The sequence below is a fragment of the Littorina saxatilis genome, linkage group LG5, assembly GCF_037325665.1.
Source record: "Littorina saxatilis isolate snail1 linkage group LG5, US_GU_Lsax_2.0, whole genome shotgun sequence".
Taxonomy (NCBI): domain Eukaryota; kingdom Metazoa; phylum Mollusca; class Gastropoda; order Littorinimorpha; family Littorinidae; genus Littorina; species Littorina saxatilis.
In genome coordinates, this window is record NC_090249.1 from 57,562,348 (window position 1) to 57,589,094 (window position 26,747).

A 26,747-nucleotide genomic window follows, 5' to 3' on the forward strand; every position below is an offset into this window, starting at 1 on the left:
TGCAACTGTTCTTCAAGATCGTAGGCCAACCCATCGGAGTACGTAAACAAATCAATATTAATGTCTACAGTCACTCGCTCTTCCGGTGTTTGGACAAGATGGCTGGCCACACCGCTGGTGAACCTTTGGAATGCTACAGTGTGGGTATTTTATTGGATTAAGATACATTAAAAGTATAATATTCTGCATTTTGCAGGACTTGCAATGGTCTACAATCTTACTGTTTTACTTCGATGGCTGGAGCATTTGATATTGATGATCGAACGGGTTCGAACTTTCCAGGAAGTGTCCCCCAAGACAAAATTACTGAATGTTTTGCCTTTCATGCGCCACTGCACATGTAATGATGTATTCGTCGCGGTCACTGTGCAAGTAGTATGATAGAAAACAAATGATAGATTACGAGTTAACTACACATCACAGTATTCAGTTCCAACTTCCATCCAGGTTTCGAGAGTGCATACTTGATCACAACTTTTACTTTTAGTTTTAGTTACTACTGTTTTAGCATGCAACATACGAGGTCTGGAGAGCAAAGGTTGTCCATCAACTCAAGACAATGATACTTATAGTGATAGTCTTAGTACCCAGGTGTGCTCAGAAAAGAGTAAACTGCTACCACAACCAGTTTTAGGATGGTATTGGTAACCCCAAAACTAAGTTATAAGAACCTAAGAAACAAGAGCAAACAGGTACAACAGGGTTCGACACTAGCGGGGGCGGGGGGCGGAACGCCCCAGAGTTTTGTGTTCCGCCCCAAACATTGCCGAAGCCTGGGGCCCACTCCGCCCCAGGATAAATTCCAACAATGACAAACCGAAAATTCTAATGCCAGAGCCAATCACGAAAAATCGCCAGTCAAAGTCGTCACTGAAATTTGCGTTACGATTAATGCCACAGTCAAGAAAAAACAACATTGAAATCGTCGAAGGACAATGCCGCAAGGGAAATAACTCCCAGATTGTGCTCTTTAGCGTGAGAGATAAGTATCACCTTCAAATGCCAAACGCAAAATGTGGCGACACATCCCTCGTGTGAAAAGACATGGAAATGAAGATGAAGAACAGGGTGGAGAGAAACGAAAAAGGGAGACCGATGCAGCCAAAAGCGCGAAGCGCTGTCGTAATTTCAATGTCAAATGGTGGAAAGAAAAACAGATAATGCATTGCCGCCCGTGTAGATCTTATGGCGGAGAACCACTTGGAAAAAGTGGGGATTCTGAAGGTAATGTTAAATACCTTTTTCATCAATATTCAGGGGCGGACGAGGGGGGGGGGGGGGGCATAGGGGGCACGTGCCCCCCCCCCCCGAAAAAAGAAAAAAAAGATTTTTCTATGCTGATTCTATGACCATTTCTAAGTTCAAATGGCACCAGATGGCACCATTTTGCTTCTTTGGGCAAAAAAAATTTCCGGGGGGACATGCCCCCGGACCCCCCTAGCAAATTCGGACGCTTCTCGCCCATCACATTCACTTTCGATTCAAAGTGCCCCCCCACGTACAAAGCAACTGATCCGCCCCTGAATATGATATGTTGATGCCGATCATGGGGTACAGTACTGTACACTCTTTTTCACTTTTCTTGTGTTTTTTATTTTTTATTTTTTTTTAATAAGAGTGGGCCCCAGATTTTTTTTTTCCGCCCCAGCAATTTCCATCTCTGGGGCCAGTGTGGCCCCAGGCCAAATAAGTTAGTGTCGACCCCTGTACAAGGTGTTTAATCAATGTTTTCCTGAATTTTTTCTCCAGATTCCCATCCTTTTGGAGAAGGAACCCGACCTGGACCAGGCAGGTAATGCAGTGTTTGATCCTGACGGCAAGCAAAGATATCGCTGTGGTTTTCGCATCGGAGGCGGCATTGACCAGGACCCTTCCCAGAGTCCCCAAGGCTACCCGGACAAAGTAAGGCAAATATATGTCCTGTAATAAGGAATTTACTCAGCAGATTTGTTTGAATGTTGTGATATATATATTGGTTCTATGTATATATATCATCACTAAGCCCAGCTGTATTTGTACAGAGTGATTGTAAAATGCACTTGAATTGCTGTCACTGTCAGAGACACCAGGACCTCAAACTGACACTGACAGCCCACTTTGTCTACATAACGGGCCAAAGAATATATATAGACACAACCATCATCGAACGCTGAAGAGGAAGCTGTCAAAAAGAGCTGCTTATTATCCTTCATATACTCATACTAAGCTTCTGAATTATCTCGTTGGCATAAATTTGCTTCAACACTGCAATAATGATCCAGATGTAATAATGTGTACCAAATATTAATTTTAGTAATATTGTACGTAATATGACAGACTTTAGTGAAGTTCTAAGGTTAGCATGTACAATATCTGTACATCTTTTATCGAATTGTAGATTTGTCATTTTGACAAATTTGTGTAGCTAAGCATTCTTTTAGAATTAAACAAGTAATAAACTGATACTAATAGTTTATTGAATTCATAAGTTTAAAGCTGGCATACATTTGCTGATTTCATTATGCTTGTTTACTTTGTGCAGGGAATCTACGTGACTTACATCTATGAAAACAGCCCTGCCGCACGCTGTGGCTTACAGCTTCATGACAAAATTCTGCAGGTGAATATTTAAGGAGCCAACCTACCAATCCTAATTTTTGTGACGTGTGATGGGAAAGATATTACTATTATTAGTATTACAGTGTAACCCCCCTTTTAAGACCCCCAATTTAAGACTTCCTCCATTTTAAGACCCTCCTTTCTCAGATGTTCTGTTTCTATCCTCTGTAAATTGACCTCCATTTGAAGACGTCCTCCTTTTTAAGACTAGTTTTTCTCAGTTTTTAGAGGTCTTAAAAGGGGGGTTCGACTGTAAAGGAAAAAAAGGGTTAATTAAAAGGAGCCATCCTACCAACCCAAATTTGTGTGGCCCTGTGATCAGAAACAAGCATATTATTATATTTTTGTGTGTGTGTTTTATAAACATAGAAAACTGTATTATCTAAAGACGAGAAACTCGGGTGTGGTGTATTACAACATACAACATAAAACATAATACTACTACTACTAATAATAAATCACTTTTCTATAGCGCAAGTCCCAAATTCACACACACACACACGATATACAAATCATGACATTAGAAAATACAAGCACACTGACCCATCATAGCGATACGAAAAATGACACAGTCAGTCTCTCTCTCTCTCTCTCTCTCTCTCTCTCTCTCTCTCTCTCTCTCTCTCTCTCTCTCTCTCTCTCTCTCTCTCTCTCTCTCTCGCTCTTTTATATCTTCTGCAACATAAAACAGTAATAATCTCTTATCTGTGGTCAGCTGAACGGAAAGGATTTCACGGTGGTGACCCACAAGCAGGCGGTGGAGAATATCCGCAAGAAGCCCGTGCTCAAGATGCTGGTGTACCGCAAGGGCGTCCCTCAGCTCCAGAAACAGCCCACGCCAAACCAGCTGCAATTCCAGGCCTATCAGCAACAACAGCCGCAACACCATCCACACCAGCAACAGTTCCAACAACAACCACAGTACCAGCAGTATTGATGCTACTGGAATTACTTTATGAAGGTTTCAACATTTTCTGAGTTTTCAACAACAACCACAGTACCAGCAGTGTTGATGCTGCTGGAATTATTTATGAAAGCTCCAACAGTATATTAGATTTAGAGTTTTCGGCTGTTTTAAGAATAAGTACTAAATACTGAGGTGAAAATACTGCTATATTATTAACAGCAGCTGCAGTATTTTTGGTGTCAGCAGTGGTATTTACAACTGCTTGTTGCACTATTATTTTTGTGGTCACCTGTATCAGAAAGCTGAACAAGGACATTAGAACAGTCTGAGGCTATATTACAGCTCTCCTTTCAAGTCCAGCTGAAACACTTCCTTTGCATGCAGTAGTTCTCAGAGTTACTTTGCGCAACACCACTTCAGGTGATAACCACTTCTGCAACCACTTTAGCTGCAGGAAGTTTGAAGCTGAAACATTTGTTAGTTGTCGACAGTAGCCAAAACAACTCTCACTGGCAGTGTTAGCTAAGCGTTCCAGAAAAAAACACTCACACTCCTGCTGGAATCTAGACAACCACCCTACTCCTGCAGCGTTCCAGACAGGGAACATCACGAGAACTTACACCTACATCAAAGTCAACAGCAACCACTTCCTAGGAGAACTCGCACGTGGGAAGAACCAACTGGGAATTCTATGGAATGGAAACACACCCAGCTGGATGATTGAAAGCTATCTTTTTATTGCTAGTGGTTTCTGTAGTGGCAATCATAATGTTTTAATTTATAGGCATACCTTGTTATTGACAAAGTACTTTGAAATATGGAATGCAGCAGCCTGTGTCATTGGTTATGTATGAAGTACCAAAGTCCCGCAGTGGGGCACTGCGGTTATGAAATTAAAGGCCCCTCCTGTTTTTGGAACCGCAGGAGCTTTCTAGTTTGCTGTTAGGTAGATTTTTGGTTCCTCTTTCCTGTCATGCTCTCTTTTTCTTCATGAATTCTTTTCTTTTTTCTGCCTTCTTGCTCATTCACCTGTATTTTTTCCAAAAATCTCTTCTCTTGACGTTTGTCTCGCGATTCATGTATAGTTTAATCTGTTAGTGTTCTGATGTAAGTCCAGCAGTAGATAGGTTAAGCCTATTTTAACATACTGGAAACTGGTAATCTTCCAGTAGGTATTAATTTAGTTTTACTAAAGCCTGCTGGGACACAAGTAATGGGTTAGTGCATTTGTAAACAGGAATCGCTTGACAAGTGGCCCCCTTCATCCCCCCCTTCCTCGTCCTGATATGGCTCTGCGTAGTCGGCTGGACGTTAAGCAACAAATAAACAAACAAACAAAGTACCAAAGGTAATTTTGTGAAGAAGGAAAATCTGTATTAGAGGTGCAGTCACCAAGAGGAGAAAAACTGCTGCATACGAACAAAAGCCAAAAATGAAAACACGACATAACACATTTGCTCTGCAGTTTGCTTAACATTTACGCTACTAACAGAGGTGATTTGTGGTTTTGCGTCATCCTTTTTGCAGAAGCTGGTTGCTTTTTTAACAGAGCTCTGAACAAAAAATTAGATGATCAATGTTTTTTAAGGGGTTATTTTTTGTGATAATTGTTCTGTGAATCTGTGAGACAAATGGGTCCAAAATGTTTTTGAGTTTCTGTTTGTAAATGTATCTGGGTGTGTCAGTAGGATTTTTGTTGTTGGCTGTTGTGCGTTCTTGGTTTGACTTTAAAAAGAGCAGCGATATATATAACTATCAGTACAGAGCAGCGATATATATAACTATCAGTACAGAGCAGCGATATATATAACTATCAGTACAGAGCAGCGATATATATAACTATCAGTACAGAGCAGCGATATATATAACTATCAGTACAGTGAAACCCCCCTTGATTTAAGACTCCCCCTCTCCCCTTTTCAAGATCTTGCTTTTTAAGATTTTCATTTCATAATCTAAGGAAATGTACCTCCATTTAAAGACTCCCTCCTTTTTAAGATCTGATTTTCTCAGATTGTTGGAGATCTTAACAGAGGGGTTCCACTGTAGCAGAGCTGGTACAGAGGGGTTCCACTGTAGCAGAGCTGGTACAGAGGGGTTCCACTGTAGCAGAGCTGGTACAGAGGGGTTCCACTGTAGCAGAGCTGGTACAGAGGGGTTCCACTGTAGCAGAGCAGGTACAGAGGCGTTCCACTGCAGCAGAGCTGGTACAGAGGGGTTCCACTGTAGCAGAGCTGGTACAGAGGGGTTCCACTGTAGCAGAGCTGGTACAGAGGGGTTCCACTGTAGCAGAGCTGGTACAGAGGGGTTCCACTGTAGCAGAGCTGGTACAGAGGGGTTCCATTGTAGCAGAGCTGGTACAGAGGGGTTCCATTGTAGCAGAGCTGGTACAAAGGGGTTCCACTGTAGCAGAGCTGGTACAGAGGGGTTCCACTGTAGCAGAGCTGGTACAGAGGGGTTCCACTGTAGCAGAGCTGGTACAGAGGGGTTCCACTGCAGCAGAGCTGGTACAGAGGGGTTCCACTGTAGCAGAGTTGGTACAGAGGGGTTCCACTGTAGCAGAGCTGGTACAGAGGGGTTCCACTGTAGCAGAGCTGGTACAGAGGGGTTCCACTGTAGCAGAGCTGGTACAGAGGGGTTCCACTGTAGCAGAGCTGGTACAGAGGGGTCCCACTGTAGCAGAGCTGGTACAGAGGGGTTCCACTGCAGCAGAGCTGGTATAGAGGGGTTCCACTGCAGCAGAGCTGGTACAGAGGGGTTCCACTGTAGCAGAGCTGGTACAGAGGGGTTCCACTGTAGCAGAGCTGGTACAGAGGGGTTCCACTGTAGCAGAGCTGGTACAGAGGGGTTCCACTGTGGCAGAGCTGGTACAGAGGGTACAAAGGACTCTACTTAATCGTATAAAACAAATATAACGGGAATGTGACACCCGAAGAGCAACAGCCAATGTCGACTTTCTTCACCCTTTTCAAATCCGTGTTCTCAAAAATGTTTTCAGCTGAGCAATCAGAGGCTGATCCAGCATCGTGTAGGTTCTGGGAAACACGCGGCAAAGACTTTGTGCCGCATCAAGTGATAAAAGGAACAGGAAGTACTGGATCTACACTGACTCAGTGGGTAGCCTTTTTGACACTCAATACTGGATTTGAAATGTCTAGTAAGAATGATAGGTATATAAGTGTACGTCTAATTTGTATCACACTAATTTAATTCGCTGGGAACAAAATCAGAAGTCAGAGTCGCAAGGTTGTATTCGTATTATGAAGGAGGGAAAGAAGAAGAAAAAAACCGTTTTATAATCAATATTTAACTTCTTTTTTTATATTTAGTCAAGTTTTGACTAAATATTTTAACATCGAGGGGGAATCGAAACGAGGGTCGTGGTGTATGTGCGTGTGTGTGTCTGTGTGTGTGTCTGTGTGTGTGTGTGTGTAGAGCGATTCAGACTAAACTACTGGACCGATCTTTATGAAATTTGACATGAGAGTTCCTGGGTATGAAATCCCCGAACGTTTTTTTCATTTTTTTGATAAATGTCTTTGATGACGTCATATCCGGCTTTTCGTGAAAGTTGAGGCGGCACTGTCACGCCCTCATTTTTCAACCAAATTGGTTGAAATTTTGGTCAAGTACTCTTCGACGAAGCCCGGGGTTCGGTATTGCATTTCAGCTTGGTGGCTTAAAAATTAATTAATGACTTTGGTCATTAAAAATCTGAAAATTGTAAAAAAAATTAAAAATTTATAAAACGATCCAAATTTACGTTTATCTTATTCTCCATCATTTGCTGATTCCAAAAACATATCAATATGTTATATTTGGATTAAAAACAAGCTCTGAAAATTAAATATATAAAAATTATTATCAAATTTTTTTTTTCGAAATCAATTTAAAAACACTTTCATCGTATTCCTTGTCGGTTCCTGATTCCAAAAATATATAGATATGATATGTTTGGATTAAAAACACGCTCAGAAAGTTAAAACGAAGAGAGGTACAGAAAAGCGTGCTATCCTTCTTAGCGCAACGAATACCCCGCTCTTCTTGTCAATTCCACGGGCACTGCCTTTGCCACGGGCGGTGGAGTGACGATGCTACGAGTATACGGTCTTGCTGCGTTCAGTTTCATTCTGTGAGTTCGACAGCTACTTGACTAAATATTGTATTTTCGCCTTACGCGACTTGTTCTTTTTTTATGTTTAAAAAACTAGTGGTGCTTTTCTTATTATTATAAATGTACCAAATTTAGTTTTCAGATCATAAGGGACCAGTTCAGACGAATGTGGTGAAGTCTCTTGCCCCCTTTTTTAACGATAAAAGTATTTGATACCCGAGTCTTTCATGGGATCAGCTGATTAGTCGATCATACACTGTATGTAAACGAAGCAAACAAGTTATTGCGACACATTTGCAGCCAAATTAAAGCATTAATTCCCATGTAATTTTATTCATGCATCAGTAGGAATAGCATTGCACCTGAAATACACAAGCTAGCTAAAGAAAACAACATGTTCCGGGTATTTAATTGAGTTTCTTTTCGTATGTAAACGATTTTTAATTGGTCCCTTCCGTTTTTGTCCGATTGATTTTGAGGGTACCCTCACTTTGAGCGGCCATCACGTTATCCCTGTAAAAGAAATCTTTAATCCGAAAAGTGATCCAGATAGTCAAGTGAACGGCCTTAACCCCTTCACTGCCACAGTATAACAGCATTTTGGTATTACTGTGCGCCAGGGCAAATTTCGCTTTCTTCGGTAGGTTCACTAATCTGTTCACTGCTCAATCATTTATTGAGATATCTCTTAGATCTTTGGCATGTGGTTTGCTTACACCCTTGGCTATTATCTGATAACATGATCATTGGACTTTGTTTGTGATTGTTATAGTAAAAATCGATATAATGACCATTTTTGTCAAAAATTACAGTTTCCAAACTTTCACACAGACACTGCAGCATGTAAAACCGCAGAAAACACAGCTAAAACTGGTGTCAAACATCAGGTACTCACATTACAGCCCATAACAGTATTCTTCTGTGTTGTAATCCATAAATCACTTCTTGTAGAGCTTCCAGAACACTGTATCATTTGAAAACAGGTCTACGAGTTGATGTCCGACTTTCGGCCGCCATTTTGAATCTTATAGATCGGAAAAAAACTTCTAAAAATGTTTTACCACGTGGTACTAACTTATCTGAACGGTCAATGGGAAAGACCTGTGTTTAAACCGGCCTACAAGAAGTTGGACAGTGGTTACCTCCCATTTAGTTTTCACAAATGTCCTGAAAAGTGCTGATGTAAATGCCACGTACCTAGTACGTGTATGGGCGTATGACAAACCAAACATGACCACGTATCTAGTACGTGCTGGGCAGTGAAGGGGTTAACTGTCATAGAAAGTTTGAATGAAATTACACGGGAATTCATGGTTTCTTCTTGTCGTTCGCTGTTAGATCGTCAGTCCGGACTGCAGGGCGAAATGTGCTGTCCTCTCGAATTCATGGTTTAATTTGGCTGCAAAATTTGTCACAATAATTTGTATGCTTAGTTTAGTTCTCTTTTATCCCAATCAATTATCCTAACCTGTTTGTGCAACCCTGTGCAATGTTGTTGCATTGTGTCACCCATGGAATGATAGTACGCGGATTATTTATACATAAAATAAAACTTCTTATCATGGGTAAACAAACTACTCTCAGACCTTAATTGAGCCCGAAGTTGACTTCTTGAAGACTTCCCAAAATCTTTTGACAGAATTAGAATATTTTGTGCCAGAGCTTCGTGCAGTGTGCTTCATAAAGTAGACTTTGCGAAGTGGACTTCAGCCAGTGGGTTCCCGCAGTGGGTTCCCGCAGTGGGTATCAGGCTTTCTTCTTCTTCTTCTTCTTCTTGTCGTTCGCCAAGGTATCAGGCTTTAGGTTGGGTGCTTCAGTTATATCAAACAAGTTACGAACACCTTTGTGATTTGGGTGAGAATTATATGTTTGGAGTTTATTTTACAAAGTGTTTCAAACAAAAATGAAAGTTAGCCGCGAGATGCAGTTAGATGGGAAGGGGGGTCCTCTTCTCATTGTGTTTCTGTGTCTTACAATTTCTCGTCAACCTGAACCAGTAACAAGTGTATGCTGTGTTTCGTTTACATGTGACTTAGATTCTTGAAATTATGGTCAGCGACGAACAAACAGATGTATATGCGTGCATGCTTGCGGGTGCTTGCATGTGTGTGTGCGTGCCTGCGTGCGTGCAAGTGTGTGTGCGTGCGTGTGTGCTTTCAGCTGGATTTTTGTCGTTTGTGTATTGTCTGCATACTATGTCATAGTCATGACTGAAAGTCTTTGTTTATGCGTACATTGTACATATACTTGTGAATTTGTGTTTTATTGACAGCCTACACTTAAGATAATTCATGTTTTAGCTACTTAAGTATAGGTTTGCTGTTACTTTTAGTTTTTCTCAAATTTATTAGCCTTGGTAAAACTGGTGATAAAAATATTATGATAGGCAATAACATGCACTAGTTCAGATTGAATCTGTAACTGCCACAGATGGGAATGACTAGGCTTGGGAGGAATTCTGATTTATCAGATGCATCTATACATGTGAAACTCACCTGGCAAAGATCGACAACAGCATTTGAATGTTCATTTAAATGGTTTCTTGCATGTACTATAATTTCTTGATAAATGTTATCACTTTGAAGGATTTCTATTTGTGACTGTTCTTCTTTAATTTTGCATTTGTATTGTTGCATTTTTTTGGATTGTCAGGCACAGTGAACTTGTAGCATGTGTAGTTAAAATGACTTGAGGTTGTGATGCGTGTTGTGTCCACACACACTCTCCCTTTGTGTGAGGTCTGTCTCAAACCGCTTGTTCACAACTTGCATTTCAAAGTTTCTGACTTTTAACTAATTTGTGTTCTTTTTTGGATCAGTATTAAATTTTGTACATTTGGTAGTACTAGTAGGGGTAGGGGGAGTAGTAAAACTAAGATAGAATTGTGAAACTAAGATAGAATAGTGAAACTTAGACAGAATAGTGAAACTAAGACAGAATAGTGAAACTAAGATAGAATAGTGAAACTAAGATAGAATAGTGAAACTTAGACAGAATAGTGAAACTTAGACAGAATAGTGAAACTAAGACAGAATAGTGAAACTAAGACAGAATAGTGAAACTAAGATAGAATAGTGAAACTAAGATAGAATAGTGAAACTTAGACAGAATAGGGAAACTTAGACAGAATTGTGAAACTAAGACAGAATAGTGAAACTAAGACAGAATTGTGAAACTAAGACAGAATAGTGAAACTAAGATAGAATAGTGAAACTAAGATAGAATAGTGAAACTAAGATAGAATAGTGAAACTTAGACAGAATAGGGAAACTTAGACAGAATTGTGAAACTAAGACAGAATAGTGACACTGACAGAATAGTGAAACTAAGATAGAATAGTGCCACTGACAGAATAGTGAAACTAAGATAGAATTGTGAAACTTAGACAGAATGGTGAAACTCAGACAGAGTAGCATTAGCAGAACTTCTTGGAACAAAAAGTTTTAAGGATGACAGGTTTATTTTTAGTCTTTATGTATTTGTGTGATATGAAATGCTTTGCTGGCATACTGTAGATTTTATTTAGTGAATGTTTTGCTGAAACTACAGGCTCTGTGAGTTGATCGTATGCATATTTCAGGAAGGGAAGAAGAAAGTAAACAGAAAGGAAACAGACCTGGTATTTAGTTCATGTGGTATTTTGTTCATGTAATTCTGGTCACAGAGTTTGACATTAGTTTGGTGGTTCCAACTTACATTCAAAGAACGAAGTGGTACAGAAATGTTCACTTCTTCAAGTTGGTGTTCTGTTTAGTGTTCAGTGTTGCTGGGTATTTAAAAGTTGTGAAAGATTTTTGGTGCACTCATGTTTTACGCAAACATGTTTATATTTTCACAGCATTATATGTATATGTGGGTCGTGTATTTAGAATGTGCCAGTGCTGCGGGGTTTTGCATGCATACTTTTCAGTACATGTACAGTGGAACCTCCCTTTCAAGATCTCAACAAATCTGAGAAATTCAGGTGTTAAAAGGGAGGGAGTCTTGAAATGGAGGTACACTTACACATATTATCAACACAAAGGTGTTGAAAGGGGGGTTCCGCTGTATTTGCTGTAAGGCCCCCCCCAAAAAAGGTCTGTTTACGGTAACATAGGCCCAAAAAATAGGGTCGGTAGGTCGGGAATTTTTTATTTTTTTTATTTTCCAAAAAACCATATTTTTACGTTATTTTGCAAAAAAAACAAAAGATTTTTATTTTTTTAATTTTTTTATTTTCTTTCCCAAATGCCAAAAAAAGTCTAGGGTCGCGCGAAAAAAATAGGGTCGGTCGGGTTACCGTAAACAGACTATTTTTTGTTGTTGGCCTAATCATCGCTATGACTCAGTGACTATGGACTGGACTAAGATTGTGATAATGGGAGAACTGTACATTACATTTTTTTCTTTACAATTTTTTTTTATAACTGGTTCAAAGTATCTCATTGTTGCTGTAGAAGTAAAAAGCAGCGGGTGAATTTCTGTAATTATTTAATCAATCCGCTGTAGATTTTGGGGAGTTGGGCTGAGAGATCAGTGCTTTTACGACCCCCCCGCGGGTTAGGGGGAAGAATTTACCCGATGCTCCCCAGCATGTCGTAAGAGGCGACTAACGGATTCTGTTTCTCTTTTTACCCTTGTTAAGTGTTTCTTGTATAGAATATAGTCAATTTTTGTCAAGATTTTAGTCAAGCAGTATGTAAGAAATGTTAAGTCCTTTGTACTGGAAACTTGCATTCTCCCAGTAAGGTAATACATTGTACTACGTTGCAAGCCCCTGGAGCAAATTTTTGATTAGTGCTTTTGTGAACAAGAAACAATTGACAAGTGGCTCTATCCCATCTCCCCCCTTTCCCCGTCGCGATATAACCTTCGTGGTTGAAAACGACGTTAAACACCAAATAAAGAAAGAAAGAAAGTGCTTTTACGCAAATACATGTATTAACCTGATGTTGGTAAGTTGTAGATAATTGATGTACAATTTCCGTGTGACTTACTTTAATGTGTCATTCTACTAAAACGGTAATACTACCTGTACAGGATGCTTAGGCCAAAAAAAAAAAAAGGTCTGTTTACGGTAACATAGGCCCAAAAAATAGGGTCGGTAGGTCGGGATTTTGTTATTTATTTTTTTTTTCCTTCCCAAAAACCATATTTTTAAGTTATTTTGCCAAAAAACAAAGACTTTATTGTTGTTGTTTTGTTTTTTTCCCAAATGCCAAAAAAAAGTCTAGGGTCGCGCGAAAAAACTAGGGTCGGTCGGGTTACCGTAAACAGACCTTTTTTTTTTTTTGGCCTTATTGATTTGGAATGAATGTATGTGTGAAGTTCTTGTGTTGTGACAAACTTGATCTTCAGCATTTTGCTTCTATCTATATATATACGACTTGTGTTTGTCTGTCTGTGTGTGTGTGTGTGTGTGTGTTCGCGATGCACGGCCAAAGTTCTCGATGGATCTGCTTCAAATTTGGTGGGCATATTCAGGTAGACCCCGGACACAACCTGGTCGATGAGAATTTTCAACACGTTTGCCTTAGAAGTTGTGAGTTATTTATAGCTAGCTCGCCAGGCAACACCTGTGGATTGTAGAGTTCTGTTTGTGATGGGGTCTGGCGGCTTTTGTCTCTCTGTATGTTCTTGCCTTCCTTTGTGTGGACACAAACTGGTGGATGAAAATGTTCAACACGTGCTCTAAGACGGCGAACCGCCACGCTGTCTGTCTCTGTCTCGCGATTCACCCGGCGAAGCCGGGTATTCCTCTAGTATATATATAAAATGTTTTACCAGAGCAGTAGGCTATGCACTTCAGTTGTGAGTCATCAACTTTGTCATTATTTTTTTTAAGATATTAAGATAATGTTAATTATTTTAAATGTACCTTTCAACTACTTTCAGTAGTCACAAATGAGTGAAATCTTGTTGCAAAATCGACTGTTTCCTTATATACTTTGTGAATTATGAAGACAAGCAAAAACCCTAACCTCTAACCTACTCAACTTCTTTAACTATTCAGATACAACGAAGATAACAATTTGAGCTCAAAATGTGCAGAAAAGAAATACCGTATTTTTCAGACGACAAAGCGCTTCGCACTACTTTTTACGTACACTTGAGAAAAATCAACAAACAGGCGAAAACAGTTGCGCTTTTTAGTCCGGAAGGTGTGGTAGTGTTACACATTCAGAGAAGTGAGAAAATATCATTATTTCACGAAGGGCTTCCAAACCATATGCTGGATTAGAATTTGTTCTTTATCATTAAGTTGGAGTACCTCATGCAATCATTTGTCACAATCATTTGTCGTAGTAAGCGTAGACATCCGGTCTGCTCCCCGCCTAATGGCCGATGTCTTCCGTCTTCGGGGGACTACGTGGGTTTAAATTTGGAGTGGTCCTTCTCCTAGAGGAGTTTCCTTGCAGGGATAGTGAGCCTCCTCTGCCCTCGTTTTAATTTTGGAGTGATCTTCTCCTAGGACAGCTGCCTTCCAGGGTTGACGAGCCTGTCCTGCCCGGCTATTTAACCCATAGTTGGGGGTTGGTTCGTGGGCACTAGGGCGTATCCACACGCCGGTGGGCCTGCATGCCACACGTCTAGGGGCCAACCACCTCCGAGTCCTTGTAGTTCAGCCTGGGGCCTTTCGGTACCCAGTTCACGCCTGTCGCCACGATGGAGGCACTACAAAGGGCTTGCTGTGGAGAGGTTATGTACTGGCAGGAGAGGAGTACCTCATGCAAATTATTTAATAAACTATGCCAAGGGTGAAATTCAAAAGATCTTGGTTTGCATAAATCCCACGATTTGTTTGGTTTTGAAGGCCCCATTGCTCAGTTTTCATCGCTACTACGTTCCACTGTACAAGATTTAAGTTGTATGCTGGTTGTTTTTAACAGTGTGCCATATTATTTGCTCCATAGGCATGTGCACATATTTCATGTGAACACGTGTGGTCAGTCCGATTGTGTTCTCATTGCGTTTGCATTTTTCATCAGCTTTGGCTATTTGAGATTTGTGTTTTTCATTTTTTGTGTACATTTAGCTTGATACATTGACGGTTGGAGAAAAGCAGACAATTTGCTATGCTGTAAATTTGTGTGTGATATTGTGTTTTGTAGGGTACGTAGGAGTGTTTGCCTGCAAGGTACATAACATAGGTAACACATCTGTGTTTTGAGAGCAGTTAAGTTGTTTACTTTGTGTTTCTCTTGAGTGATTTTATTAAAAAAAATTTAAAATGTGAAGGGATGGGTTGATTGCTTGCATGTTCACCCATATTTAAGATGTCGTGTGGAAATGGTTGTGGTGTCCCTCCATTGATGCAATCGTCTTGGATAATTTGATTTTGTAAAAGATCAGTTTGTTTGTTTGTTTGTTCGTTCATGGGCTGAAACTCCCACGGCTTTTACGTGTATGACCGTTTTTACCCCGCCATTTGGGCAGCCATACGCCGCTTTCGGAGGAAGCATGCTGGGTATTTTCGTGTTTCTATAACCCACCGAACTCTGACATGGATTACAGGATCTTTTTCGTGCGCACTTGGTCTTGTGCTTGCGTGTACACACGGGGGTGTTCTGACACCGAGGAGAGTCTGCACACAAAGTTGACTCTGAGAAATAAATCTCTCGCCGAACGTGGGGACAAACTCACGCTGACAGCGGCCAACGGGATACAAATTCAGCGCGCTACCGACTGAGCTACATCCCCGCCCGTAAAAGATCAGTGAACCTCAAGAGGTATCCTGTCTGTATTCAGAGGTATCCTCGCATCAGAGGAGAGTTGCGTTACATTTACCTGTGTATTTTCAACAGATATGTAAGAGATTTTTCTACAGATATAGGCAGAGAGATGCCAACTGCTACCCTTTCAGCATAGCATGCTACGTTTTAAGACAAATTGCTACGCTGTTACACCAAGCTTAAAATTGCTACCAAGGCTCAAACAAATAATCGCAAGCATGCAACAATTCCCTCTTTCTTGTGAGTCCTGCTGCCAATTGCGTTTGTCTCAATAGATATCAACACTAGCTGCATTTTGTCTGTATATTCCATTCTTGTTCTTTGGTATGTGCTTGGTTCAAGTTCTGGTTTTTTTAAATTTATACCATGCCATTTTTGCTTTGGGTGCTTTTTATTTGCTTCATCTGAAGATGTGTTTAATGTTTCAAGGATTATGGCCAGAATGCACATGCCAGTGTCATAGATTGAACCGTGATCCATAATTTTCCAAATTTACTGTATGTGTGTGATACTGTTGCCCTTAGGTACTGTGTGCAGTGCTGGCAGGAAAAGAAAAAAAAGAGTGATTGCATTACTATTGTAAACATTACAAAAGCCTTCAAAGAAGGGTGAATAAAATGGAAAGTAGCTTTGGAAAAAAAAAGGACAGCAAATTGAAACCCTGATCTTCGATATTGCTTGTCATCATCCATTTATGTGAATGTGATTGAATTTGAGATGCTCCCAGCCATATCACTTTTACCCTCCTAACAAATGTTGACTGTGGTCCCATCTTTTGTGTTATGTTAGCTATGGCTGACACTCACCGTGAAGTCACAACTCAGATTTCTTGTTTGAAGGTAACACCGTTCTTCCTGCGTACAGGATAATTCTCACCGCCACAGACCTGTCTCAGCTTTCACACCGAATTAGAGCATCCTCTCACTTGAACACACAGTCACACACCCACCATCAGTACAGTGGAACCCCCTTTTAAGACTTCCAATAATCTGAGAAAATCAGGTCTTAACAAGAGGCGAAGCCTTCAAGGCTCACGTAAGAAATCGACAAACAGTAACACAAACTCAATCACTCCGGCGTCACACATACACACACACACACACACAGTAAGCATAGGTGAAACTGTGCAAGAAAGCGAGACACTAGATCTGCCAACTAGTCTCGGCCCGCTCACAATAACAATGACCGAGACTTTCAGTAATTCCTTCGCGTGACGTCTAACCCTCTTACGTCATAATGTGACGTCTTCAAATGTTAAAGTTTCTATCACACACGTCAAACACTTTTGACCGAGACGTAATCTTCTTATGCGAGCTTTATCCATAGACTCGGAAATGTTAAAGTTTCTATCACATACGCACGCACGCACGCACGCACGCACACACAGACAGACAAAAGTTAGCATCGCATAGGCTACACTTACGTGAGCCAAAAAGGAGGGAGTCTTGTATTGAAATGTGGGTACATTTACACAGGTTATGAACACAAAGTCTGAGAAAACAAGGTCTTAAGGGGTTACTTGTGTGTTCAAATCGCGTGAAAGAAACATTACACATTTTGTGCACAGGTTCCTTTAAGCAATATGGACACATCTGTGCAAAGAAAAAAGGGGGTCGACGTATTAACTTTTTTTTTAGAATTTTTTTACTGGGGGTTGTCAAGTACGATTTTGCGAAAAACACTGCGATTTTTAACATGATCCCAACTGACATATTTAGCTCTACAAATAATAAATGAGACATTAGTTTGTGTATATAAATGAATGGAGAGTATAACTTTATCATAAAACGGTACTTATCAACGTGCATTTTCAGAAAATGATCGAGGTTTATTGAGGGCGTACACATAAAATTATCACTCCTTTAGTAGTAAAAACGTATTTAAAAAAAATTCGCGTGAAAGAAACATTACACATTTTGTGCACAGGTTCCTCTAAGCAATATGGACACATCTGTGCAAAGAAAAAAGGGGGTCGACGTATTCATTTTTTTTTTAGAATTTTTTTACCGGGGGTTGTCAAGTACGATTTTGCGAAAAACACTGCGATTCTTAAGGGGTTACTTGTGTGTTCAAATCGCGTGAAAGAAACATTACACATTTTGTGCACAGGTTCCTCTAAGCAATATGGACACATCTGTGCAAAGAAAAAAAGAGGTTGACGTATTAACTTTTTTTTTAGAATTTTTTTACTGGGGGTTGTCAAGTACGATTTTGCGAAAAACACTGCGATTTTTAACATGATCCCAACTGACATATTTAGCTCTACAAATAATAAATGAGACATTAGTTTGTGTATATAAATGAATGGAGAGTATAACTTTATCATAAAACGGTACTTATCAACGTGCATTTTCAGAAAATGATCGAGGTTTATCGAGGGCGTACACATAAAATTATCACTCCTTTAGTAGTAAAAACGTATTTAAAAAAAAATTCGCGTGAAAGAAACATTACACATTTTGTGCACAGGTTCCTCTAAGCAATATGGACACATCTGTGCAAAGAAAAAAGGTGGTCGACGTATTAATTTTTTTTTAGAATTTTTTTACCGGGGGTTGTCAAGTACGATTTTGCGAAAAACACTGCGATTCTTAAGGGGTTACTTGTGTGTTCAAATCGCGTGAAAGAAACATTAGACATTTTGTGCACAGGTTCCTCTAAGCAATATGGACACATCTGTGCAAAGAAAAAAAGAGGTTGACGTATTAACTTTTTTTTTAGAATTTTTTTACTGGGGGTTGTCAAGTACGATTTTGCGAAAAACACTGCGATTCTTAACATGATCCCAACTGACATATTTAGCTCTACAAATGATAAATGAAACATTAGTTTGTGTATATAAATGAATGGAGAGTATAACTTTATCATAAAACGGTACTTATCAACGTGCATTTTCAGAAAATGATCGAGGTTTCTCGAGGGTGTACACATTAAATTATAACTCCTTTAGTAGTAAAAACGTATTTAAAAAAAATTCGCTCGACAGAAACATAACTAAACTTGAACACAGCTAAGTTCAACAAAATAAGTTGTTGCCTTATTGTCTGCTTCACAATTATTCCCGTACCAACCCCACCCCCATTATCTTGACTGACAAAAATGATAAAAAGAAATAATTTGGGAGCGCTGTAGGTCAGTTGGTAGAGCGCTGGACTTGTGATACATGAGTTTGAATCAGGGTGAAGGGTTGGGGGTCGGAACATTTGTGTGCAAAGTTTCATGAAGATCTGTCCAGTAAATTTCTATGAATCGCACACCACACACACACACACACACACACATATATATAAAACATCAGAAATTGTGAAAGAAACAATTGAAAGTCAGCAGAGACTTTCTTCCGAGATTTGTTAAAATCTCTTAGCAGAGATAGAGAAAGAAATAAGTATCCCTTCACAGACAGCCTATTGGGAGCATCAGACCCTCCTCAAGGGGAACCGAGATTTACAGAGCAAAGTCCCTTTGTGGGGGACGTATCGCAAGGTAATCTAGTCCTGAGGAGGACCATTGTATTTGTACCTAGACCAGACACGTGTTTCGACACTATTGTGTCTCATCAGTGGTCAGGTGGTACTGATGGCGAGAGTTGTCAACCCATGGTAATCCAACTAAGAAGCAAACCATTCTCTATATATTATATATATATATACACCAGGGTAGATCAGTTAGTTTGTAAGGGGGGTGTTTTTAGAATTCAATAGTGTAAATCGAGGTCGCAGAGCGCCCGAGACTGATCAAGGGGCATACACCCACCCCACCCACCCCACCCCCTCTCCTCAACCCAAGAAAAAAAAATCGCACGTGAAATCCATTACACATTTTGAGCACATGTTTCTCTAAGCTATATGTCCACAACTGCAGACAGACAAAAAACGTTGTTTTCTTATTCATTTTTTTTTTATAAGAGTTTTGTCAGTTTTGGGGGGTACCGGGTGGACACATATGACCTTACAGAAAACACTGTAATTCGTAACGTCATCGTAACTGACATTTTTATCTTTAGAAAAGATCAATAAAACATTACTTTGTGTAGTTAAAATAATGGAGAGTATCACTTTATTATAATACGGTACTTATCAATGTGCATGCCGAAAATTATCCAGGATTGGCGAGAGCGTACACAACAATTATCACTCAAAAACGCTGTAACACAAAATTGGCTCGACAGATCATAAACAAATTTGAACACAGCTAACTTCATCACTATATACCGTTGCAATATCTAAGAAAACCATAACGTGTTTCCTTATTGCTTACTCCACAATTATCCCCGCACCACCCCCACCCCCATATCTTGACTGACAAAAATTGATGAAAACGTTCATTTGGGAGCCCAGTAGGTCAGGTGGTAGGGAGAAGTGTGCAGAGTTTCATAAAAATCTGTATAGTAGTTTTCTCTGAATCGCAATACAAACACAAACACCCAAACACTTGGTGCCTTTAGTGCACCGATACCCCCTGCCAACCCCTCCCCCCCCCCCCCCCCGATCCAATACCACCCCCCTCCACCACCCGCCCACCCCACTAATCACAAACACACACACACACACACACACACACACGCACACACACACACACACACACACCAGGGTGGATCAAACAGTTTGTAAGAGGAGTGTCAGTATTTATATATCAAGAGTGTACATCGAAAACGCGAAGAAAACCAGACTGTTTTAATTTAGTGGTAAAAACGTTATAACACAAAATGTCATCACAAATTAAACCACATTTGAATACAGATAAGTTCACTGTTCACAATACCTTTAACAATTTTTTTTTAAAGCGTTTCCTTTTTTCTTACTCAAAAATGTTTCTCGCCCCACCCCATATCTTGGCTGAAAAAAGGTGAAGATACAAATCATTTGTGAGCCTAGGAGGTCAGTTGGAAGAGCACTGACCCAAGTGTTTGAATGCGGGTGAAGGGGTGGGGGTCAGAACACTTGTTTGCAAGGTTACATAAACATCTGTCCCGTAGTTTTGCCTGAATCGCACTACAAACAATTAGTGTCCTTAGTGCCCCGGCGCAATCCCAACCCACCAACCACCCCCCCTCCCTCGTCAACTTTTGATCACACACACACACACACTTACTCTCACACACACACACACACACATTGACACACACAAACACGCGCGCGCTTTCAAGCGCACACACAAATTGAGTGAGTCTTTGCCGGCTCGCCACTGCTTGTACTAAAACGCTGAAATCCACCTAACAATGAAAAATAGAAAAGAAAACACTTTTCTATAACGCAAGTCATGATTTACAGCTCAAAGCGATTTACAATTCCAACAAGAAAATTGGTTGATTAAAGTGTTATTTAGTATAAATATAATTTAAACTCTCTTTTTACTGTGCCTGTGGCTGGTGGGTACCACTAGTCACAACCCCTCGGTCTGCATGCTTTTATGGTGCATTTGTGTCTTAAATTGTGAGCTGATGTCAGGCATGTTTGACTGACCAGCAGTGGGCCGCTCACTTGGCTTTTTACCTGCGCCCGCGTCGCAGCAGCGCTCTTCACAAGCTCTTAGAATGGAATCCAGCGGAGATCCTTTTCGGTTCGACAAATGGTCTGCGCAGCTCCCCAGCACGGTGGCGGAGGAACTTTCTAAAGAGGGCTTTGACAGCAAACTAGCCCTCCTTCACGCCACCAAGGAGGACATTAATTCGCTCAAACTCAAACGCGGCCACCTTGTCGCTAAAATCAACATGGCCGAAGCAATGTTTTCATAAAAGCAGCGGTATTGTACGGGCACATGTTGAATTTGGGTTACATGTGTTGCAGAGTATTTGAAAATCCGTAGGCATAAAAACATGCAAAGCAGAGTGATAGGTCCCTGTTGTGAATATAGTCAAGTGGATAAATTGATTACTTATGTTTCACACAAGTTTTGCTGTTACAGCAGTCACTCTCATGAACGGCCGTTTGCGCAGCGTTCCATTGTTGTGGCAGCAGCCCTTGGTTGGTACGGGAACGGGACAAAGAACGGTTGTGTGGACTTTTGACACCGACAAACTGAAGAATGAACAGATCTATGAGGTAACCGTCTCAATGGTCCAGGCTCAGGAAACAAATAGTATATATATGGCCTGGGGCGATTGTAGCTTCCCTTCTTCGTGTCCATCTCTCTCTCTCTCTCTTTGCGAATATGATTTTGAAGCGCATTACATAAAGTCGGTATCTGATATCTAAAGTCCTGATATTTTGGATGCGGAGGAATTTTTCCTGGTGATGATCTGAGGTAACGGAATTGTTCATGCATTCTGAGGGAATTTGACAGGTATCGGGGTGTGTGTGTGTGTGTGTGTGGGGGGGGGGCTTTTGGTGTGGGGTAAATGATTAAAACGCTTGCACCCTAACTATGAAAGCAGCCACACGCATACTCACAGAGGCACAGAGGCACGCATGTTTGTGTGACGGTTTGCACGAATGACCATTGAAAATTAGTTTTAATAAAAACAAGCGACATTTCCTTTGAGCACACAGGTGCTCAGCCAATGTGTATTGAAACTTTTTCAATTATCCCAAAATGTCATAACGTTTGGCAATATAATTATTTAACAACAACAAAAAGACTACCGGATTCCGTACATAAAAAAGTCAGGGGCTGTAACAACAATTCGCGGCATTCTAATGGATGGCTGGCTTTGGATCTAGGTCACTTTAGTGGGAATATCGGTCAACTTCGAAACCTGAGGACCAGCCACTTCCGGTTCCCCTTTCAGAGTAATGAGATTGCTGGGGCCGTAGAATTTTTCATCCAGTTTTGTCCTTTTTTTTCTCCAAAATTGATATTAGTCGGAAGAAACAAGCACACGTGTGACACGTGTGGTGGGGGTATTTCCCGGCGAGTTTTCAGTGTTGTCAGGGGCGGACCTAGTTGTGGATAAGGGGGGGGTTCCAAATTGGAGCAGGGGTCCAGGGGCCGCTCAGGCCCCGGTGGGGTCCATGGGCAAAGCCCTGGTGGGGGGTCTGGGGGGCTTTGCCCCCCAGATGCTGAAGGAATTTTATTTTTTTAGGTCAATCGGAGGCCTCTCGTGGAAGATAACAAGGTAAAAAAAAAACACGGATGGGGGGTGGGGGGGGGGGTTCCGGGCACCCAGGAACCCCCCCTAGGTCCGCCCCTGGTTGTTGTTGTTATTGCGAAGCGAAGCGGCTTCCCAGGGCGGAAGGCAGTCAGTTTGTGCATCAAACAGTGTTGTTGTGATGGATGGATGAGTGAGTGATGAGGGTGAATGAGTTAGTTAAACTGTGACTGAATATCTATTGATTGATTGATATTAAAGTGAACATTAGGGGGGGGGGGGGGGTCGAAATGCACCATTGTGCACTCGCCTTGATGTAAGGAACACTACTGCAGTCTCCAACAGCTTCAAAGTGGGTTAGACAGGCTCTTGATAAAGACTGAGGCAAAATGTGCCAAATCACACATTGTCTTGAAAGAAGGAAAAATCTTCATTTGTCACCTTTCTGCACTTTTTTGACTTTGAGTGCATAGCCACAATGGTCACAGACAAGATGCATCAACCAGATTTGAAAAAGACCCCAAACTGAACTTGTTATGACTATTTGTAACCCCTCTCACCTTTTTGACTTGGCCGTACCCAAGCAAAAAGGCAAAAAAAAATCATAACTAATTCCATGTTGACTTTTTGGTGGGGTGGACCTATTGTTCCAGACTCGCCTTGATTAGAGCAACACTAGTGCAGTGTCCAACAGCTTTAAAAATTTGTTTTGACCTCTTGACAATGTACATGTCAACAATCCCTGACTATCCCTGACTGTTGTATAGTAAGAAAAAAATCTTCATTTTTCCCCTTTCTCCACCTTTTTGAGTGTCAGTGCATAGCCACAATGGTCACAGAAAAGATGCAGCAAACAGATTTGAAAAAGACCCAAAAGTGAACTTGTTATGACTATTTCTAACCTTTCCTACCTTGTTCACTTGGCCGTACCCAAGCCAAAAGACTAAAAAAAATCATAACTAATTCCATGTTCACTTTTTGGTGGGGTGGACCTATTGTTCCAGACTCGCCTTGATTAGAGCAACACTAGTGCAGTGTTCAACAGCTTTTAAAATTTGTTTTGACCTCTTGACAATGTACATGTAAACATGTAACCCTAATCCCTGACTGTTGTGCAGTGAGAAAAAATCTTCATTTCTCCCTTTTCTCCACTTATTTGTGTGTCAGTGCATAGCCACAATGGTCACAGAAAAGATGCATCAAACAGATTTGAAAAAGACCCAAAACTGAATTTGTTATGAATATTTCTAATCTTTTTTGGACTTAGAAAAAAACAACACCCAAAATCTTCCTTTTTCCCTTCTTCAAAATTTGTCCCAAAAAAACCAACACCCAAAATCTTCATTTTCCCCCTTCTTCACTTTTTTGACTGTCAGTGCATAGCCAGAATGGTCACAGAAAAGATGCAGCAAACAGATTTGAAAAAGACCCCAAACTGAACTTGTTATGACTATTCACCTTTTTGACTTGGCCGTACCCAAGCAAAAAGGCAAAAAAAATCATAACTAATTCCATGTTGACTTTTTGGTGGGGTGAACCTATTGTTCCAGACTCGCCTTGATTAGAGCAACACTAGTGCAGTGTCCAACAGCTTTTAAAATTTGTTTTGACCTCTTGACAATGTACATGTCAACAATCCCTGACTATCCCTGACTTGTGTAGTAAGAAAAAATCTTCATTTTTCCCCTTTCTCCACTTTCTCTTTCATGAGGAAGGGATAATCACACATAGTACGCCAGTGAGGTTAGAATGGTGAGGTGGGGTCTGAGGCTGGTAAGGGATTTGGGGGTAGGACCGACGCGGAGAGGGCACGGATTCGGCGGTTCGCCGTGTCGAGTCAACTTCATATAGATCTGTGTGCGATCAACAGCCCCAGCCGATCTGGATCTGTTCAAGTCAAAAGTAAAGTCAAGGATACGAAGAAGTTTACCGAAAAACATCGATCCCAAGGACTCATGTTGTAACATTTCAAAGCAGTTACATTCAATCCACATTAAACCGAACGGGAATCGTCGAAGATCCACGCAACTTCACTGCAATGTCGAAAACGAACTCATAATGTCACCGCAGATCTATAGTTGGTTTTGGTTTTGTGTCGCAGCAAAGAAACGAAGCAAATCTCCGGCTTTTAGACTATTTCACACTAAAAAAACGTTCATTTAGCGGGTTATCAAAATATATTTCTTTGAGGTTGCAAGGCAATGGCATCGCTGAGATGTACTCCTTCGAACACACGACACAGGTTAGAAATTGACTTCATTTGGGCGCTTTTTACGGCCAAAACAGAGTGAGCTTTTTGACGGGTTTATGGAAAAATCACTTCGGGGGCAGGTCTAAAATCCTGTGTACAGTGCCAAATCATACATCATTCAGAAGAGCAAAGTATGGTCTTTATTCTAACATATGGGCTAGGGTAAGTCATAGATATAAATAGACAGTGTCTGTCTATTATATCTGTAGGCAAGTGTATTCCATTCCTTCGATAGTCTCGTCATCTACACTTGCGTGAACAATGCAATTTTGAGTCTGTTTTGCATAAAAGACCTGCGAGATTTGTAGAAGTCAAAACAACAACTTACAGTCCAGCCTCTCAACTTTCGTTCCATGCAATTTGTTTGTCTGTGCGTATAGACTGAGGGGTGCCCCGAAATGATTTGTAATCACAACATTCACAGACTTCAAATACGCCATTGAAAACTCGTCCACGTGCGTTTTAGATATACTTGGGACTAAAACTGTCGTACCTACCAAAGGCCGCTTCGCGTAAGAAAATGACTACCAGAGTCGCAAGGCTCGGGATTTTTTTTACAAGAAATTTATATTTCGTTGTTCTAGTCCGAATGAATATGAAGATATGGCGAGTTGAAAACGCCGATTCTTTCGCCAGAAACACGTCTGTTTCCACACCGGAAAGAAGGAATGGACTGAGCTACTAGAAGCACGGCGCCGTGCGTACAATCGATCGAATGATGTTATTCACACAATACCACTTGGCGATCTCTAAAAAATCATTTAAAAACGAACTAGTTGACATGTAATGAAACTATTTACTGAAATCAAGAAGTATCTTAGTTCTAGCCGTGCATATGACACACCCTTTCGCGAAAGCACACTGAACCGTGCTCATACGCATTCGCACCCGCAAACCACCAACCCAAGCGGTTTATCCAGATCCATATCCAGATCCAGATCCAAGGGAAGTAACTCAGTGAGTATAAACATGAGCAAGAACCGCAACCCGAACACACTCGTAACACCTTAAAATGGAGGAAGTCTTAAATTGGGGGCTCTTAAAGAGGGGTTCCACTGTAGCTCGGCTGTATTCTGTGCAGAGTATGTGTGTGTGTGTGTGTGTGTGTGTGTGTGTGTGCGCATATTTCAGCAGATTAACAGTCATAACTTGCATTATCAATTCAACAAAACTGTTTTTTGCACAGAAGCAGCCGGGCTGTTGTCTTTAGCCATGTTTTAACGTTGGCGGTTGTTCTACTTCTGTGTAAAAGCCTGAACACACCCGTGGTGGTAAGCATGATTGCTAACAATTGCATAAGAAGGAATGTACCTTGAAGGTAGATTTTTCTTAGTCAGAAAACACTGCTGTCTAAACTTGGGTTTGTCTTTGAATATTTGAGTTTGCAAACGTGAAAAAAAAACCAGTGCATGTAATTGCAATTGTGAGTGTTAGGGAAGGGAGAGCTAGTGTGCATGTTAACTTCCACAAGGTGAATTATTTGTTCAGACTCCTGACAGTTTTGTTTAATTTTTTTTTAATTTTTAGGATGTTTATTTTTTATTTCAACTGTTTGCCTCCTGTAAGTCTTGAAGAAACAACAACTTCAGATAGATACCTCTTTGTTTTCATTTCAAGAGGTTCTGAAGAAGTTATTGATCACGTTTTTAGTAGTTAGGAGCTTTCTCCTTCTTTATGCTGGTACATTTATTTTTGTCATAGAAATTCTATTTTGTTAGTATATAAAATATAGTGTTTATTTTTATACAGTTGGTATTTTTGTTTGTTTAATCATTCAATACATATCATAAATTTGTTCTTTTTTCCTGCGTGAAGATTTGTTTGTGCTCTCTGAGGTTGTTACCAGACTGTTGAACAGTTAGTGGTGTGCTTTTCTTTTAACTGTTCACCTGGACATTTGTTTTCTTGTTATAATCTGTAAACCATCTGACTTCTGTCATTAAATATTGTACAACAGAGAGAACGAGTGTGTTTGCTTTAATAGTGCTTTTAGTTATGCGCTGTAGAAATCTCCTTAATAAATAAATAAAAAACGCTCGCGCTGGACCCGAGTACTCTTCAGACTGGCTCGCTCAATAAATATAAATGTTTGGAATGTCTGTGGTGTGAATGTTGGTTTCTGACCAGAAATGCAGATC

General features: G+C 40.6%; 2 protein-coding genes across 2 annotated transcripts in view; one reads left to right on the forward strand and one right to left on the reverse strand.

Annotated features, from left to right (window-relative positions):
- Positions 1-34: 34 nt before the first annotated feature.
- The window catches only part of LOC138967531 (tax1-binding protein 3 homolog), a 263,615-nt gene continuing 236,902 nt past the window's right edge, over positions 35-26,747 (forward strand). Inside the window, exons 1-4 of the mRNA XM_070340104.1 lie at positions 35-140; positions 1,750-1,902; positions 2,522-2,599; positions 3,314-4,844. Of these exons, the coding sequence (XP_070196205.1) occupies positions 99-140; positions 1,750-1,902; positions 2,522-2,599; positions 3,314-3,535 (495 nt within the window). The 5' untranslated portion in view covers positions 35-98 and the 3' untranslated portion in view covers positions 3,536-4,844. The remainder of the gene's footprint in view (positions 141-1,749; positions 1,903-2,521; positions 2,600-3,313; positions 4,845-26,747) is intronic.
- On the reverse strand, positions 3,922-8,122 carry LOC138967822 (uncharacterized). The gene is made up of 3 exons (XM_070340479.1): positions 8,110-8,122; positions 5,475-6,369; positions 3,922-3,970 (listed from the first exon to the last, which is right to left on the reverse strand). Exons 1-3 carry the CDS (start codon positions 8,120-8,122, stop codon positions 3,922-3,924), a joined length of 957 nt encoding a protein of 318 aa, XP_070196580.1.